The sequence below is a fragment of the Scomber scombrus genome, chromosome 4 (assembly GCF_963691925.1).
Source record: "Scomber scombrus chromosome 4, fScoSco1.1, whole genome shotgun sequence".
NCBI classification, from domain to species: Eukaryota; Metazoa; Chordata; class Actinopteri; order Scombriformes; family Scombridae; genus Scomber; species Scomber scombrus.
The window spans coordinates 7,074,474-7,092,065 of NC_084973.1; the positions used below are offsets into that span (position 1 = coordinate 7,074,474).

At 41.4% G+C, this 17,592-nt stretch overlaps 1 protein-coding gene across 2 annotated transcripts in view; it reads right to left on the minus strand.

Moving 5' to 3' along the window:
* arvcfb (ARVCF delta catenin family member b) overlaps positions 1–17,592 on the minus strand; it is a 132,635-nt gene that overhangs the window by 55,373 nt on the left and 59,670 nt on the right. For both annotated transcript variants that reach the window (XM_062417388.1, XM_062417387.1), the window contains one exon: positions 13,183–13,688. In XM_062417388.1, the coding sequence (XP_062273372.1) occupies positions 13,183–13,688 (506 nt within the window). The remainder of the gene's footprint in view (positions 1–13,182; positions 13,689–17,592) is intronic.

Genomic DNA, 17,592 nt, shown 5'->3' on the forward strand with positions numbered 1-17,592 from the left:
ACAAGAGTGAGAGGTGGAAGGGAAGGAAGCAGAGAAAGGTGATACGGAAAGAGAATTATGAGGAGAAATGGGGAGGATATAAGAGGAATAAGAAGAGGAGGGATGAGGAAAGAGCAATGGATTTGGAGAGAGAAACATTAGAGGGGAAGAAAAAGAGAAAAGAAGGGGAATGAGAAGAGGAGGAAGAGACATTGACAAGAGGGTAAGAACAACAGCGAAGGTTGAGTAAAAGAAGAGTAAAAACAGGATGAGGGGGAAAAAGAAGAGATTGAGAAAGAGGGAGAAGATGTAGAAAGTGAGTGAAACTGATTCAATATAAACGACAGCCGTATAGCGGCTAATACATTGTGCAGACTTTAAGATTGCAATCAAAAGCACATTTGAATTGGCAGAAAATCACATTTGGGGGAAAAAAAATGATAGAATAAAATTGGTTGTTCATTAGCCAGCTGTGATGTTAGCACACTACACTGTATTAAGTCACTGTAATAGTTTTATAATTCTCCTGTGACGGTTTAGCTGACTACCAGCATGTTGTAATCAATACTGAGTTTGTAGCGGCCATATCAATGTGATATTTCTGTAATATACTAATAATGTTGCTGGAAGTAGCTTCAGTCTGAGGTTCTCAACAGTGAGTTCTTCCAGCTAAAAAGAGAGAAACCAGTCTCTGCTACATTTCTATCCATGCTTGACTTTGGTGACATTTTGTACATGAATGCATCATTTCATTGCTTACATCCTCTGCACTCTGTATATAACAGGGGCACGGAGACTCACTGCACACTGTATGCTCGGGTTGGTAGGCCCTAATTGATTTTTCTAAGACTCCTCCACCATTCTTCAAGTCATTCTTTGGCTACTACTACCAGCATATCTACTGTATGTGTGTACATGAAAGGGAAACTTGCTCAACAATGATGCTCCTCATTCACAGAGCATGTGCTTGTTGACTGTACCTAAAAATTGGAGCAGAGTTTGGTGAAAGAGCTTTTATGCAAGCTGCTCCCTACATAAAATGAGTAAAAATTACAGTCACTGCTTTTTTTCTGGGCAGGTTTAAAGCTTTGCTGCAGGGATTCTGTGTATCATCATCTATCTGCCAATGCCAGGAGCATTTTTCTCAGCCCAATTCTAGTATTAAGGTTGTATTTTTACCTTCTGTTTTTATTATTTATATTAACTAATGAGAGGTCTGTCTGTACTTTTTAATCTCAATGATGCTTTCCTGGTAAAATTAAGGTAAAATAATAAAACAAAATCACTATCCCCATAATATACTACTCAATTACTATGATTACTTTGCCATTTAAGAGTGTAAAATGTGAGATACAGACAACAGAACCAGTATAAAGATGGGCTATGTGCATTCATCACCCTCCATTTGTGTTTCTGTTAAATTGCACATTTCTTTAACAGGCTGCCTGTTCTGACTAAGCTGAGCTGGGTGTGTGCATCCTGAGGTTTCACACAAGAGAGAGGCAGGCAGACACACAAAAGCAGAAAGGAGAAAATTCTGGCAGCACAGCCAGGCAGTGAAACCCCAGGAAGAAAACTGTGCTGGAGCATCAGCATCAGATGGGTTTTCACTCAGACACATGGAAGCTCTGGAGCGAGGCAGCCTCCAGTTTGAGGAGAACAAATATGAAACACCAAAGGGAGAAAAAAAATAAACTTTTTGAGGTCCATGTTTGACAGGGCTGGAGTTTTTGTTTTTATTAACTCATCCCTCAGGTCTCCGACTTTGTCTCTCATCACTTATCGCCCTGCTTCTTTTCCTCCTTTTTACATTCAGGCATTTAGCTGACATTCTTATCTGGAGCGACTTACAAGTGATTTGTTAGTCCAAAGGAACAACAGCTGGGAGCTAGAGCGTTAAAGTTAACCACACGCACACAAAGTATTCAAAGACACACACACTTTACATACATAAAAGCACTGATGCACTTGTGTGTGCACAGACAACTATGGTCTGTGATTCCCTCTTGTCCCATAATAACAGACCATTAGCAGAGCAGTGAAACTGACATGCTCGCCCTGATCTTTAAAATGGTTTCTGTACATTTTCCAGACGGTCAATATTTCCTCTGTTAAATCATGCTCTCTGCACACAGGATGAGAAAAAAAGTCTCAGCAGACTGGCCCGGGCTAAAAATAACTCCAGTCCTTCTGTTGTGGTTGTGCCTGGAGAAAACTGGCTGCCTTCACCAAGAAATTATAGGAAAAAAAAACCCTCATTAGACTAATTTGTGTACTGTGCTCTTGTGATATCTTAGGTTTGGATGCAGCGCATGACCTTTGCTACTTTACTCCTTCTCTGTCACACCTCTATAATAACGGCATCATGTATCTGGGCGGAGGCACTCTACCTCCATCCACTCTGTGGTTACAGCTGATGACTGGACTGGCTTCCTGTGCGTCAGAGGCTACCAGGCAACCAGTGTGTGACTGGGAAGCTATTAGCTGTGTAAGCTGGGATGTTGCTCTCAGTGCCACACGGCTGCAAATCAACTGTTGGCACACAGTTTTGCCCGCTCACATACACATAGAGAGATGCAAGAACTCACACTCAAACCTCAAGCCAACTTTCTATAATTCTGTGTGCTAAACAGTTCAGATTTATGTTGCTTCACTTATAGATCCCTACAGATTAAAGTGTTGTTTGGCCTTCAGTAACATAACAGCTTCCCTCAACTTGATTTACAGAGCTTGTTGGGAAGAAAACACATGCTGAGAGTAAAGTTTGACTGACAGGTTAATTTCAAGGCGTGTTCTGACTCAGATATTCTTGAATGAAAGATTGTTTAATTATGAGCTTCATGTATTTACTGTAAATTAAATACGTCAGCTAATTCAAAATTGATTTTTACAAGCACTTTTACACGCTTTCAGGCTGTGTTCAAACTTTAAAGAAAACACATTGATAAAGTCCAATCTGTCTTGACACCACGATGCATACTGACCTCAATCTCAGTGTCTTTCTGTAAGTGTGGAGTGAGTGGGCAGTTGGTGTAACTGCATTTTTTCTTTTTCTTTGCATTTGTCCTAACTTATGCTGCCTTCAAGTGCCTCTTCTGATTTCCATTGTCAACTTGCAGCACATTCAAGTGCTTTTGATTGAAGTAGTGAAGTGCATCCTGTAAATCAGTGTTAATCCACACATCTCTCCTCACTCAATGGAAGTTTGTACAGTACATTCATACCTGTGCAGACCCCTTTTCATACTGTAGGTCCACTTCTTTATTCTGCCAAGTTATTGTATTCTCAAATACACTTTTCAAAACATACTGGCGACTGAGGTATGGGGTTTTTTTCCCCTATTTTTATTTAAGAGCGTGGCCTTTACATTTGAGAGCATGTTTTATTGATTTCACTTTCAGATATAGTCATTCTTTCCCTCCAACCCTGCCCTCGCACTCAAATAACCTCTGCTTATGTTTATATTTGCTGTGCTTTGCTTAAACTGTATGCTTGCACTCAGATATATTGTTGCTTGCACAGATTTCCTGCTTCCAGCTTTTCCCCTCACACTCATGCTGCTTCTGTGCACTCGTGAAACGTCCGCCCTAAAGTTTATACAACAACCCTGTCAAATTCCCTCACCCATAGAATTCCACATGTGGTGTTGACCAATGAAATGATCTCTTTCTCCTCGCAGGCACGTTCACTATACTTCTTAGAACATCCCGTACAGGCAGTTACTCTTTAACCGGGTTCATCCATTCCTGCCTTCCCGGTCTTTATTAAATGAATTCTCTTGCTTTTTTTTTTTTTTTTTTTTTTACAACTTTTGGAATAAAAGGACAGTTAATATATATACCAGCACCTGTACTTTTTCATAATAATAGCTACATATAATAATAGCTGTATAGCTGGAGGAGAAAACCACGTCACCTTCATGACTCAGGAGCGGGAATCCATCAGATCGCTCAAGTATATTTTTATTTTAACGGTGTTATTACTTTCTTCAGACTGGTTAAGTCATACAGTATATGCCGCACAAGTATGCATTTGTAATATGCTTAGCTTTCAAGCTGTCTGGCAACCATGAGCATTGTTGCTAGGCAACGATGTTCAACGCCGCCATGTTTATTCCTTTATCAGTAGAGTTTAGGAATGGGAAAAGTACCTACAGCAAAAGTAACAAACTAACACATTAAGGTAATAGGAAGCAAAAGTAACTTTAATAAGCACAGGGAAACAACAACTAAAGAGAAGGAAGACACTTTGATATAATGACACAATACACAACCTCACCAGCTGAGTAGGAAACCTGTAGTAGCTTATTGAAGTTACTTTTGTTTTTATGATAGAAAATAATAGACTTTGGATGCTATTATTTGAGATACAAGGAGGCTCTGTGTAATGATCCCTCCTTTTATCCAGCCGCTCAGCGATGCGCTCTCTCTGTTTGCAGTCTGTTATTATGCACATGATTACTTGTAAAAAGCTCATTAGAAACCTGGTTACTCATACACATGGCTCAGAAATTGATGCTCTTCAGAGAGTCATATCTACCTGTAGAAAACCAGGTTTATCTCATCCCATGCTGCCATTACAGAGAGCAGGTTTCTCCTTCACGTGACAGTTCAGAAATAAGCTCCAAGTGCATGTCAACACGCTGCAGGATAATACAAGTCAATGATTTCTGTCAACACTGTTACTTTTCAAAGTACCACGATAGTATTGCTCACTCTCAACACGCCATGCATCTTCAATACAAAACAATCATATGATCTCAATTGTTTTGTTATAATTGGGCTACCAGGGCGTCCAATATATCTCAATATTGACCAAAATAATCGTGAAGTTTTTCCCATAATTGAGGAGCCCTGACACATGATTGTGAGCAGAAGTTAAGAGTCAGTGCTGCACTATCAACACTTATGAACTGAGAGCTACTGAATCAACTACACAGTGACATCCAAATAAGAAAAGTTAACAAAGGGGCAACAGCAAGCATTCATGTTAAAAACCTTTTGTTACTTTATACTGTTGCTATATACTATCACATTGTGGAATATTGCTCTTTTAAATACTTTTATGACTTTTTTTTATGAGTTTTGTTTTCAGTTAAACATCTGCCACACCCCTGATGCATATGTCCTCCACTCTCCTTTTTTCACACGGTCAGTTTCATCATTTTTTCCAACCAAACGCATGAGAGCGTTTGAGAGAGAGAGCATCAGCATCCAGGCATGGATCAAACAACAAAATGTGCTCTTGTGGGCAACGTCGCTGATGATGACAGCTAGCAAACATTCATGCCTGCCCACCAGGCTGACAGCTTGATTACCTCCACTGTTGTGTCATTAGCATCAGTTTTAGTTGTGACAGGCAACATTTAACATGCAGTCATCACATGAGCAGCCAGTTAGCGGCGCGAGCTTAAGGAGGACGAGCAGTGAATAAAGATGGGAGGAGAGATTGACTTGTTTTTGCCGTTCGCTGTATGCTACTGAGTTTTCAGAAATGTTGACAAAAGATGAGCTGGTGTTAGGAAGCAAACATGAATCGAGCAATTCTGGTGGGGAGGAGACTGAAGCTCTGATACTCAAGTTCAACAGCCACTTCTGAGCTTCTGCAGAGGAAGTAAAATCAGTCAGTACTTTAATAATCCACAAAACAAACACCCCTTATTCTTTTGTTAGGTATAATGTTGAACAGTCAAGCTTGATGTAAAAAGCCTCCGTGTACGCCTCGCTGTGAGATTAGCTGTGAACGATGCTTCTAATTTTCACTGTGCATGTCGAGTGTTATTGTTTTTACATCGCCATAAAGCAGGTTAAACAGCCTGTGTCCAACCTACTTCTGCATATAGAACGTGAAATATACTAGCATCTGTCTTTGACTTATCTTGGCCAGCACATGAGCAAAAAGCTATTTACAGAGAAGAAAACAAGGGTTTGTCGAAACCTTAATGCTTAGTAAGAAAAAAAAGAGATACACAAGCTTTTTGTTACACTACTATTTCCTCAAGTTCACACAAATTTGAAGGGAAATGTCCACTAATGTGATGCTGTTCACCATCACCTACAGTTCTGCAGCTGTCACGCTGCTGCGGCCAGTGGAATCAGTCAACTCGACACTGATCACAGACACCAGAAGGGAGAAAAAGGCATGTCTTTCCCATGGCTGTGATCCATCAAATTCGACAGGCATACAGTCCACTGGCAGAATGTTATTTAAGATGACAGAGTGGTGTGGAAGTGACGTTCTCCATCCTGCGTCCTGCCACTGTTTCAGGCCAGTGAAGCTATATCAGGTTTAGTTCATTTGCTGTCCCCTGTCACTTTGTCAGAGGTGGGTGTGTTTTTGGGACGGGGGCTGAAGCTGATACTGTGCAATTGTTATGTCAAAGGCTCAACATGTCACTTTAAGGTTATAATCTTGAAGATTCTGATGAAATAAAAGCCATTTTTGATGCTATTAATGAGTCACATCACTTTTTGTAATCACCATTCAATGTATTTACATTATTAAATGAATTATCTTTATATATAGTAGTTTTTACTGGTGGTGGTGGAGTCCAACATTCCCTTGTTGCACCAGTTTTTCTCTTTTGCTTGTGCTTCTGACAAAGGAGCTGCTAAATGACTGTTTGCTGCATTAAACTGGACTTGCTGCTACCATGGTAACCACAGATGTTGCCAAATCAACCAGGACTGAAATCTAAACTAGATTTATCTTTTCCCCTACAGTATCTACTTGAATTAAGTTTATTGACCTTTTGGATTGGAATATCTTCTAAAAAAACATGTTCCCTTAGAACCCTTAGATCTACAAAGTACATGGCATACAGTTTCATAGCGAGCATGAATGAGTGTGGGATGCAGAGCTGCTTCAGGTTTGAAAAGCAGTCGGTTTGCATCTATTTATAAGCAACATTTTGCAGGTGAACCACAGCTCTCTAAAGTGATGTGGGTGGAAATTTGAAAAACTTCCTGTAATTTGTTCATGAGGTTACAGAGCGGTTTTCTTATGTGCAGTGCTGACCTAACTCCTATAACAGATTCACACTGACACTCTACCCCACAACCATTAGAATAAAGTTATTTAAACTATATGGACCTGATGTTACCTGTACTGTAAGCTGTGTCAGATGAGAATAGTTGAACCAGAATAGAATTAAAATTAACATCTAGTAGGGGGGGAAATTAGGTTAGAAAGTGAGCGTCTGATACCTGTAATAGCTGAACCCCAGATGGTCCAGAAATGACAGAGACTGTCTGGGATGTGGAGGAAGAGGAGGATCATAACCTGGATTATACTAGAATAGTTCTACAGGGAGCTCTCTCTACGTACTATGTCAATATAATATCCCAAATATGATCCAAATCCTTCATCCATCTTTAGATTAGCTTTGGTGATCAGACTTTTAATGGGTCCTCACGCTGGATGTTAATATCCAGGATGCTAATTAGAAGTGGAAAAGGGTTCACAGGTTCAAACACTAAATTATGATCTTAACTTTTCTCCTAAGTGTGCTATCTAATAAAGCTCCCGGCAGGGCCGTGACATAAAGTTTTTACTGTGACCTCCCATAACTCAAAAGAAGTCAAACTGCTTTCAAGATCTAAAAAAAAATATTATTCCTTTCTGGTTTATTAATTTTGTTTATCAGCCGAGGAAAGTTCTGAAGGGGTAAACAGTCGGGTTGAGTTGAGTGTTGAAGTAAGCCTTCTAAAGAGCGGCGTGTAATTCAATGAATGTGCAAAGCGAGTTGTAAAATATATTGTGATGTATTCCTGTAAACAGAACCTAATCAAGCTATAAAAAAAATATCTCCAAAGATGTCGGGGAAAAAGCGCGCATACGTACGCTGTGCTTGAATTTCCATAAATAGGACAAAACGAAGGGAAGGCTTATGGAGATTGCTGATCTGGTTGGGATCTGATATGTATGTAGCAATAATTTTTCACTGTGTTTGTGTTTGCCAGCTGTGATTCGTCTTTGTTTCCTCTGTCTTCAATCCAATCCAGCTGCGGGGCGAGTTGAAAAGGTACATTATTACCTGCCTCTTCCATCATTTATTGCCACCAACAGACGGATTTGAGTCGTCAGATTCTTTTCAGACGCGACACAGCGATGCTTAGATCAAACCGGTGTCTGTGTATTTGTCAGACAAAAAAGGGGGGAGCCAAGGAGATGAGTTGTGAGCTGCCTTTTTTACTCAGTATTACCTCATGAGTCTGTATTTACTCCTTTTCCCTTTTCCTTTAACATCCTCCTCTGTCTGATAGCTGCATGTGAGGGCTGATGAGACAGACGCAGGGGACAGGGAAGGGGACTGGAGCTGAGGCTGGGGCTAATTAAATTTTCCAAGGCACCACTGGCAGGCATGTTGCTCTTCTAGCAGGGCTATTAACTTAGTTCTGCCCATTGCTGTTCTCCCCCTCCTTCTCCTCCTCTTCCTCCTCCTCGCCCCTTATGCCGTCCATCACACCAATAGTGGTAAATGAAGAAGGGGAGACAGTTTTAGAAAAAAAAGTAGAGGGTATGCATGCGGAGGAAAGCAGGTCTCAGTAAGTGGACGCTTTGTGTGTGTGTGTGTGTGTGTGTGTGTGTGTGTGTGTGTGTGTGTGTGTGTGTGTGTGTGTGTGTGTGTGTGTGTGTGTGTGTGTTTGTGAGGCTGAGGTCGATCCCCAGAAAGCAGTTAATGAAATGAGGTAGGAAGGGGATCTCAGGTATGACGCCCTTCTCGGAAATTACTTGACTATGCTGTTCATCATCATAACGGCCATGCACATGAGTGTGTGTATATGTGTGTGTCTTATATCGCAGCACACCAAGAAGAAATGCTGCAAATGCTGAGACTAATCTTCTGTCGAGCTGCCTTTAACATGATGGTTGCGATGCTCTTTGTCTGATTGCATATTTATTGAACATCCATTGAGCAGCGCTACACTACTTTTCTCTGGGAAGGCTTTCATTCGAGTCATTTTTAATGCATTGTTAAAAAAAACAACACATGGAAATATTAATTGAATTTGATTTGTATTCTCCGGCTCACAAATTCACTTTATAGTAATCACTATCTTTCATTGTCCTTCAGCGTCCCTACAATGTCCTGCAAACAGATGAAGGGTAATTTCTAAGCCGAATGATTTTTTCCACAGCAACATATCTGCAAATGTACAGCAGCAGCTTTGTAGAGACATCCAGTAAAGTCAAAGTGTTTTCTTTTAGAGGAAGTTCTGGATCAAAGGAAAACTATCTGCTTTTCTTTTCCACTTTGGTTTGAAATGTAAAATGCACTTTCACTTGTGCCGTGAGATGTGCTGGTAGACTTTAATAGTGTCCACAGAACTTTTTCTCAGCATGTCAAACATGTCAAAGCAGAACAAGCACAACTGTAAATCATAATGTTAATAGTATTATATTAAGTGTGCTAGTTTCTGCCTTGATACTGTGCGTGATGGATACCTGGAATGGTTCAGTGGAATAACATAACTAAGTCATTGTTAAAGTTATTAATGACACCTGTTCTTTTCCTGTTATGGCGAGTCAAACCGTCTGCTGTAGACATTATCAAACCATGAATTATTATTTTGTTACCCAAATGTTAGCTAAAATACTAGCATAGTGTCTTATACATTCTTTTTAAAGGTGCAATGATAATTTTTTTCATCTTAACAATTGATCAGATGACTACATGTGGTGTGAAAGGAGCGAGTTTTGGTGACAAACCCACAGATAATTACTGTGATTCTGCAGTTCTTTTCAGCTCAAAGCGTTTTAGCATCTTTCAGCTGATTGTTTTGATTTTCTGGCCAACTGCTATATTGTTATGGTTCCCTCTAACCACTCCCTTCAACTTTTACAGCCAGAGCAGGCAGCTGTTTTCAATGAAAAAGCTTGGATAAACCACAGCAAAGTTAGCGACTAACCGAGGAACATGGGAGAGCATTCTGAAAAAAAATCTGGTGTTTCCCGAAGGAGTTGGTTGGGACCAAAACAGAGCAAAGAAGTGAGTGACTATTATGGTTACATTTGCCAGGTGGCCAGAAACGTGAATCCAAATTAATGCTAATGTTCTTTCTGCTGAATGTGTAAAAAAAAAAAGAAAAAAAAAGAAAAGGCAACTTTAACAGGTAATAATATAACGATGCTGAGTTTGCAACTTGTTGAGCTGCTGCAATAAATTAATGCAGGTTTAAAAGAATTTTCATTAAGTTGATAATTAAAGTAATTTAAAGTCATTTAAGTTATTACTGAGGCCCCAGATGTTAAAACTGAGAAATGTTTTAAGTGCCTTAGATATTACATTACACACAAAAATCCCAGACAACCTTGGCACAGACCAACAAATGAGTCTAGACATCATCCCTCTTTTAGCCTAAAGGCCTGCCAACTCGCCTTACTCTACTGTATGTCTTTTTCATTCAAATGACAAAGGAGTGCAGTAGGCACCTGCCTCACTGTCAGTCCACAAAACTCAAACAGATCCTGCAGGAAAAACAGCAGACAAATCTGCTTAATAATCCACATTTCCAGAGTGGGACTTGCTGGAGGGCAGAAACAGCCCATAGCCTACGGGGAGGGAAAAGTGAATTACTCTGAACGGTACAAAGCTCTAAAAATATAAATGACTGGTCTGTCTGTCTTGTGTGTTGGAAAATGAAACCACTTCCACGTCACCCGTTTCCCCCCGCAGCAAACAGAGCTCTGTGTGGTTTTACAGGGATAGCGCACACACTCCAACAGCAAACTCTTAAAACACATGGACTAAGAAAATGGGCCTATATTTAAAACCCCCCAATTATATTTAATTGTAGAAAAACATGGCCAGTTCTAGCCACATGGGCTGAGGCTGTAAGCTGAGCTTGCATTGTAACTGGCCTGTTTTCACTGGGGCCAGAGAGCTGGCAATGGAAAACTAAAGCTTGAGAGAGAGAGAGAGAGAGAGAGAGAGAGAGAGAGAGAGAGAGAGAGAGAGAGAGAGAGAGAGAGAGAGAGAGAGAGAGAGAGAGAGAGAGAGAGAGAGAGAGAGCGAGACAGAGAGAAAAAGAAAGAGGGAGAAAGAGAAAAACAGCCAGAAAGAGAAAATTAGCAGTGTAGATAATGAATGAAGGAGAGAAAAAATTTGATTGAGCGAGGGAGGGCAGATAATGAGTGAGAGAGAAAGAGGAGAGAAAAAAAAAGCCTCCCTCGATTCTGTCCTCCTTGTCTTGTGGTGCAGGGTTATTTTTAGCTACGATGGGGAGCAACACGGTGCTGTAAAGGCAATCATTTCTGCTGCGGCACAGTCATCGCTCACCGCGACATCTCTGTCACAGCAAAGGAAAGCACACACACACACACACACACACACACACACTTATGCATTTGTGCACACTTCAGTTCAACAAGCCTGTGTTTTTAAGGACGAGTGTCCCTGCCAATAGCTTTGAATTGCAGCTTTCAATAGTAATTGCCTTGTATTGATATTCACTATTTGGAGCCACGGGCACACCTTCACAAAATGATCCAGCTGGAGATTGCTGACAGCTCTCCAAACCTAACTTTGAAAACAATCCTCCTTCCCTTACCTGTAAATGACCTAAAAAGTACCCCCTTTTACATCTTGGGGTGGTGCGTATACTGTATTTCACACTTCACAAAGGTCAAGTATCTCACTTTAAAGTGGTTCTCATTTTACAAAAGAAAACAAAAGCCCAATCTCAGATAGCAGAGAGTGCATAACAGCCACAGTGTGTCAGGTCAAACCATTCATGTTAGGGATTAGCTGAGCACTTTGAAAGACATGCGCGCGCACACTCACACACATACAACAGTATATACCCCAGTTGACATTTACAGGTCAAGGAGAAGAAACCCTATCATGGCGTCTGAATCAATACTTTCCTCTGCAGGTCCTCTTAAAAGAATTAAACCCTATTTCATTACAGCATAGAGCAAATAGATTATTTTCTTAAATCAATATTTACATGCCATCTGCTTTTCTATGTAGATTCTGTCCGCTGTCTATTTTGCTCACAGAAGTGTGTAATAAGGCTGAAGATATCAAATATCAGTGTTTGTTCCATACTGTGACGCTAACTGTGACCCTTGTTACCTTTTACTGAAAGAATATGTCTCTATAACCAACTAATGAGCTCATTAATGTCTGTTACTCTTTACGCATGTGGTAAACAGAGACATCTACAATGTAATTTACCGAAAATGTGTCTTCACTAGAATTAAAAGAATAACTAATTAGAGCTTTGAATGCTTTGTTCTCTCCCTTCACTATACTGTAGCATATAAGGGGTTAAAGCTGAGAAAAATAGCTTTTTATCTTTAATATAAGCAATACTGTAAAGTAGTGACACAAACAAAAGAAAATCAGCTTGTTAACGTATGATTCATCGCTCTATATTACTATGCTGAGCGTGGGATTCTGGCCACCAACTTGGTATACTGAATTCCTGCCTGGAATATATAAATGATGGGAAATGTACAGCCAGTGATTGGAAAGGACTGGCATACACTTAGGTAGTATCAGGCTGAAAGACTTCAAAGCAGCTCTTTGATACTTACTCTACGTCATAGAGAGCTGAAAGTAATTAGGCGGAAAAATCCTACAGTTAGTGTAGAACACAGCCAACAGGCTTGGCTCCAGCTATGCAGGTGTTTTTTGGCTAATATAAGAATTTCTTTACCTATGGCGAGATGATTATACGTAATATGTGACTGAATTTCAATGGATTTTGTTCCTCCTAGATCAAAACAATGTTATGTAGTGATATGGGAGTAAAGCGGTTTAACACAAAGACCTAAAGACAATCACCTGCTTGCATTGCTTTAACCTGGTGTTATAAAAATGGATCCCACATGAATTAAATACGAGTTTTGCAGCCTGATTACTACTTATTATAATTAGCAGTTTCTGGTGACATTTGGGTAGATTATTATGCTCCAACCTTATCACATTATCTTGTGTAGGGCTGCTAATTATTATTTTTTATTATCCAATAATCTGCCCATCATCTTTTTGAATAATCATTCAGAAAATGGTGAAAAGAATAATAATTTCCTGAAGCCCAAGATGACACGTTCAAGTTGCTTGTTTTATCTGATCACTCGAAAGATATTCAGTACACAATCATAGAACGAAAACTAGTGATTAATCTACAAATCATTTCAGCTCTTCTCTCGTCTTTCTACTGTTGTGATTAACCTGATCATGTTCATTCTTACCGGTGATGAGCTCTCGAACCTCCATGTCATTGGTCTTCCTCAGCAGGCGGACGAGGGCCGGGATGCCGTCACAGTTCTTGATGGCCACCTTGTTGTCATTGTCCTTGCCGTAGGAGATGTTGCGCAGGGCACCACAAGCCTTGCGGTGGACTTCAGATTTGGGGTGGTCCAGGAGCCCCACCAGAACAGGAATCCCCTTCAGCTGACGCACATCCTTCTTGATTTTGTCGTTTTCGTAGCACAGGTGCTGCAGGTAGGCGGCGGCGTTGGACTTGACGGGGTCGATTGGGTGGCCCAACATGGCGATGACTTCGGGAAGGTCTGGGTCACGCCAGCGCGGGTCCTTGCGGATGCTGTCAATGGAGGGCGAGCGCCGGCCGCCCATGCGGTCGAGACTGGCCATGCTTCCCCTCTCCGGCTGTGCCAGGGGCGCTGAATACATGCCGTGGATGTAAGGGTGGCGCTCATCGATCATCTCTGCCTCAATGGGGTCATCTGGGTACGCTCTGGAAGACACATGGGGAGAGGACGGTGAGGACGAGAGAGATGGACGAGGTAAATGGAGGGTGACTCAACCAGATTTGTCTGAGAGAGAAATTAGGCAGCCGGGGGAAAGACTTTGAGAGGAGCCAACTGAGATGGGAGCCACTGACTAATGAGGGGAAAGGGAAAGCAAAGGACAGGGTGAGAGAGAGGTGAAACGATGTAGGCGATGAGGGATAGAGAGAGGAAGGATTGTAGGACAGATAGAAGTGGGGACACAAAGTGATCTGTGGTTGGGATGTGTTATTAACAGGTCTGTCAGGGGGTGGTAATTCTCTACAAAGACAAGTGATACGGTAAGCAAGATTGTCCTTATTAGTCCTTCCTGTCTGGTGGTAGCCACAAACATGTCACACTTCAACAAAGTCTTAGTGACGGAGGGACAGAAATTGCACAAAGAAAAGCAGGAATTTCACAGAGAGACAGACAAAGGCAGTCCCAAAGACAAAGCTTTGAGGGAAAGTCTTGTGAAGTTTTTTTTCCCCCAGCAAGCCAACATATACAGTAGAAAATAGATTGATTGAACAAAGAAAAGAGCTGTGCTGACCCCCCATGGAGGACTGTGAGCCCTACGATACCCCTGGGGCTCCCCTTTGCTCACAGCGTAGAAGAGTAGCGTGAAAAAAATGACCATCTTTTATTAATGACCATCTCTCGGGGACTTCTCTGCTAGCATTGGTCTCAATAGAATTACTACTTTTAGAGGCTGGGCACTTATGCAGTATTGGGCTCTACTAACTTTTCTGTGATGAAAATTCTGGGGGAGGAAGAGGAGAATTGCTTTTTGAGGGTCCATTGAGGGTGCTCTTTGAGGGTCCTTCAATCAATCTTCTGTTTCCCAATGTAACCCAGGTTACTAGGCCCTTATTAGAAGTCCAGTTTACCAGTTTATTAGTGAAATAAATAAATTCATACTTTTATGTGACAGATGAATAAATAGGATTTATGATTTAAAATCTTAAATATGTTAATAAAAAAGAAAAAATAATGAAGTACACAAGTTCATTTATATCTGTCAAAAAGGGTGTTTTATTTAATTTCAAAGTGTGGTGAATGTGTTTTTCTCAAAGTGTACAAGATTCAGGTGACATGAGGGAGTTCACATGATGTAACGTAACCAATCAGACGCTGTCAGGGTGTACGTGTCATTGTGGGGTTTTTTCTCTGGCTCTCTCTGCTGGACTGTCGTTGAGGTGACCGCATGCGGATTTTTTGCTGCAGATAATTTTATTTTTGTGCAAGAGAGCAAGATATTTCGGTTTATCCCTGCTTTATTTGGCGCAGAGGGCCAAATCTTTTTTTTCTCCTTGCCGTGGATTGATAGCGGACCGTGTATTCTGCAAAGAAAACTGATATCTGGACTGATGAGAGCTGTGTGATCTGCATTTGTTCCGGAGGATGTGTGTGTATATATAATACCACTTTCTCCTATAGCGGGTCTAGACTTTTGATTTACTGGTCCACAAGGTAATTAGTGCACTGAAAAAATACATCTGTATCACCCAGTCTTTACCACTAACAGTAAGAGCTGAGGTGGGTTACACAAACCTATCAAGTCTATGATCTACACATGGTTCTCTAGGGCAGTGGTTCCTAACCTATTTGGCTTGAGGCCTCTTAAATAAATCAAAGTCTACCTGGGAGCCCTTGTCACACATTACATAGTCTACCAGGTAAAAGGAAACATAACTTTTTTTCTTTTATTTTAATATATTTTGGGGGGCTTAAGATCAAATACCACAATTCACAAAAAATAAAGCAACAAATTGAGGAAAGCTTGCCAAACAAACCCCCCAAATTTTATGTGAAAGCAATGTTTTTTTGTCATGCCCAATCATCTTGCAACTCCTTAGAATAATCCAGCAACCCCTTGTGGCGCAACCCCACTGATATAGTGTGAGCAATTCCAAAGGCAGCTGCATCAACTCTCTATAAATGGGTAAAAGTATAGGCAGTCAATTCCAATGACAGATCATTTGTTGCTGGAGTGCACGCTACTTATTTGACTTTAGGCTCTTTAATCACTGGAACAATGTTTCATTTTTAGGACCAACTATAAGGATGCAATCGGAGGGAGTCACATTTTACACTGACAAAATATTTTATTCACAAGCAACTTTACTAACTTGAAATTCTTCTCCCGCTGAGTTGACTTAAATGGTGGGTGAAATGTGTGGTAGGGGAAAGTTATGACATGGGGAGAGGAATGTAATTAGGGTTGTGTACTTATGCACAGCCTTTATCACCCTAACCCCCCTCTCCCCGCCCACCCCGCAGCCTGAGACTTGTTTATCCTCGTTACATAATCCAGTTGGTCTCCTCTCACTATCTTTGATGTATGGTGGTTGGTGGTGCAACAAAATGGTGGCCAACGCTGGTGGTTGCTACAGAATTCCAGAACGAGCTGTAATTTTAATGAGTTTTATGTTAATTATGTGTTTTTACAGTTCTTCCCAGGCATGCTGGGGGAAGGGAGGGAGGTAGGGGGGGTGCTCAGAATGCCATCCTCGCCTCAGCTCTGGTGTATTCCTCTGTTGATTTTTTCTTTTACAGAATCCTCGCAGTAACATATCTGCTTTTATGGCACTACTTTGTGCATTTTACTACCGGGGAAATCAATACAAGATGAAGTAGGAGAAAAACTGCCCAAGCAATGTAACGAGATACTAAATCCCCTATTCAGAATGATGGAAAGAGGATTAATAGAGATGGAGCGAGACTCCACCGCAGTCGCAGCATGGCCCTGCGTCCAAATGCTGCAACGTAAACCAAGTTCAAAGAGCCGGAGTGCTGGACGGCTGTGGCAAACTTTTTTGGCAGGGACATGATTTAGGTGTCATGCCCACATATGTCAGGAACAGCTGCCACTGTTTCATGTCTTTTCTCAAAGGGTGTTCTTCAAAAAGCTGCGAACGAAACAGCTAAACTTAACTAGAGGATCTGGTGTGTCGTTCCTGTTTATTCTCTCTTTTAATAGTAGTTCTTTTCCAGCTTGTGGAACATGTTAGAGAGCCACAAACCTCTATAGGCGGCCTGTAACCACAGTATGGAAGGAGGGGCCAATCAAGAGCCTGATTACAGCACATCTTTTGAAGAAAGGCTGCTGCTCTGAGGTTTGGATGAGAACACAGAGCGAGGACGAGAGGCTTGCATGGAAAAACAGGGACATTTTGCGAGTATAGCAGCATGCGTGCACGTGCCGATGGTTGCAAAATGCTTCTTTGCAAACACCCCCGATCTAAACAAGAGCTCCCACACTCAGGTCATCATCCAGTTTATGATTGCTTTGGGATGACAAGGCAACGGGAGGCAGGAGTAACCCCCTCTAAAGAAAGGCCGCTAGATAATCTCAGCATCATCACCATCGCACAGACCTGAATACATAACCACAAATCTCTTTCACACACAGTATCTCTCATTCTCTGTGACTTTCTCTCTCATTATCTGTCACACTATGTTTCTCGCACACTTTTCCACACACAGATAAGATGTACAGTTGTGCAGATTGTGGCTCATTTAGATCCGGGCTGATGCGACGGGAGCTTTTTTTGGTAAAGCAGGCGTCGCAAGGCTGAGTGATGGGAATGTCAGGATTTGCATTTAAATTGGCGCCATTGTGTGTACAGGGAGGGGTGTATTCATAGGATGTGAAAGGGGGCTCTCCGCCGCCAGGCGCGACGCTCCGAGCCGTGATTACAGCAGATCACTCTCCTCATGTTAATCGAGCTTCTAAATGTCCGGGCTATTTGTGTGTATCTGTGTGTGCTTTCTTTTTTTCTTCTTTTCTACGGGTTCGTGGGCGCGCTCGTTTGTTCAAAGAGACAAAGAAGAGAAGAGGAGATAAACAGATACAGCAGATACGAGATG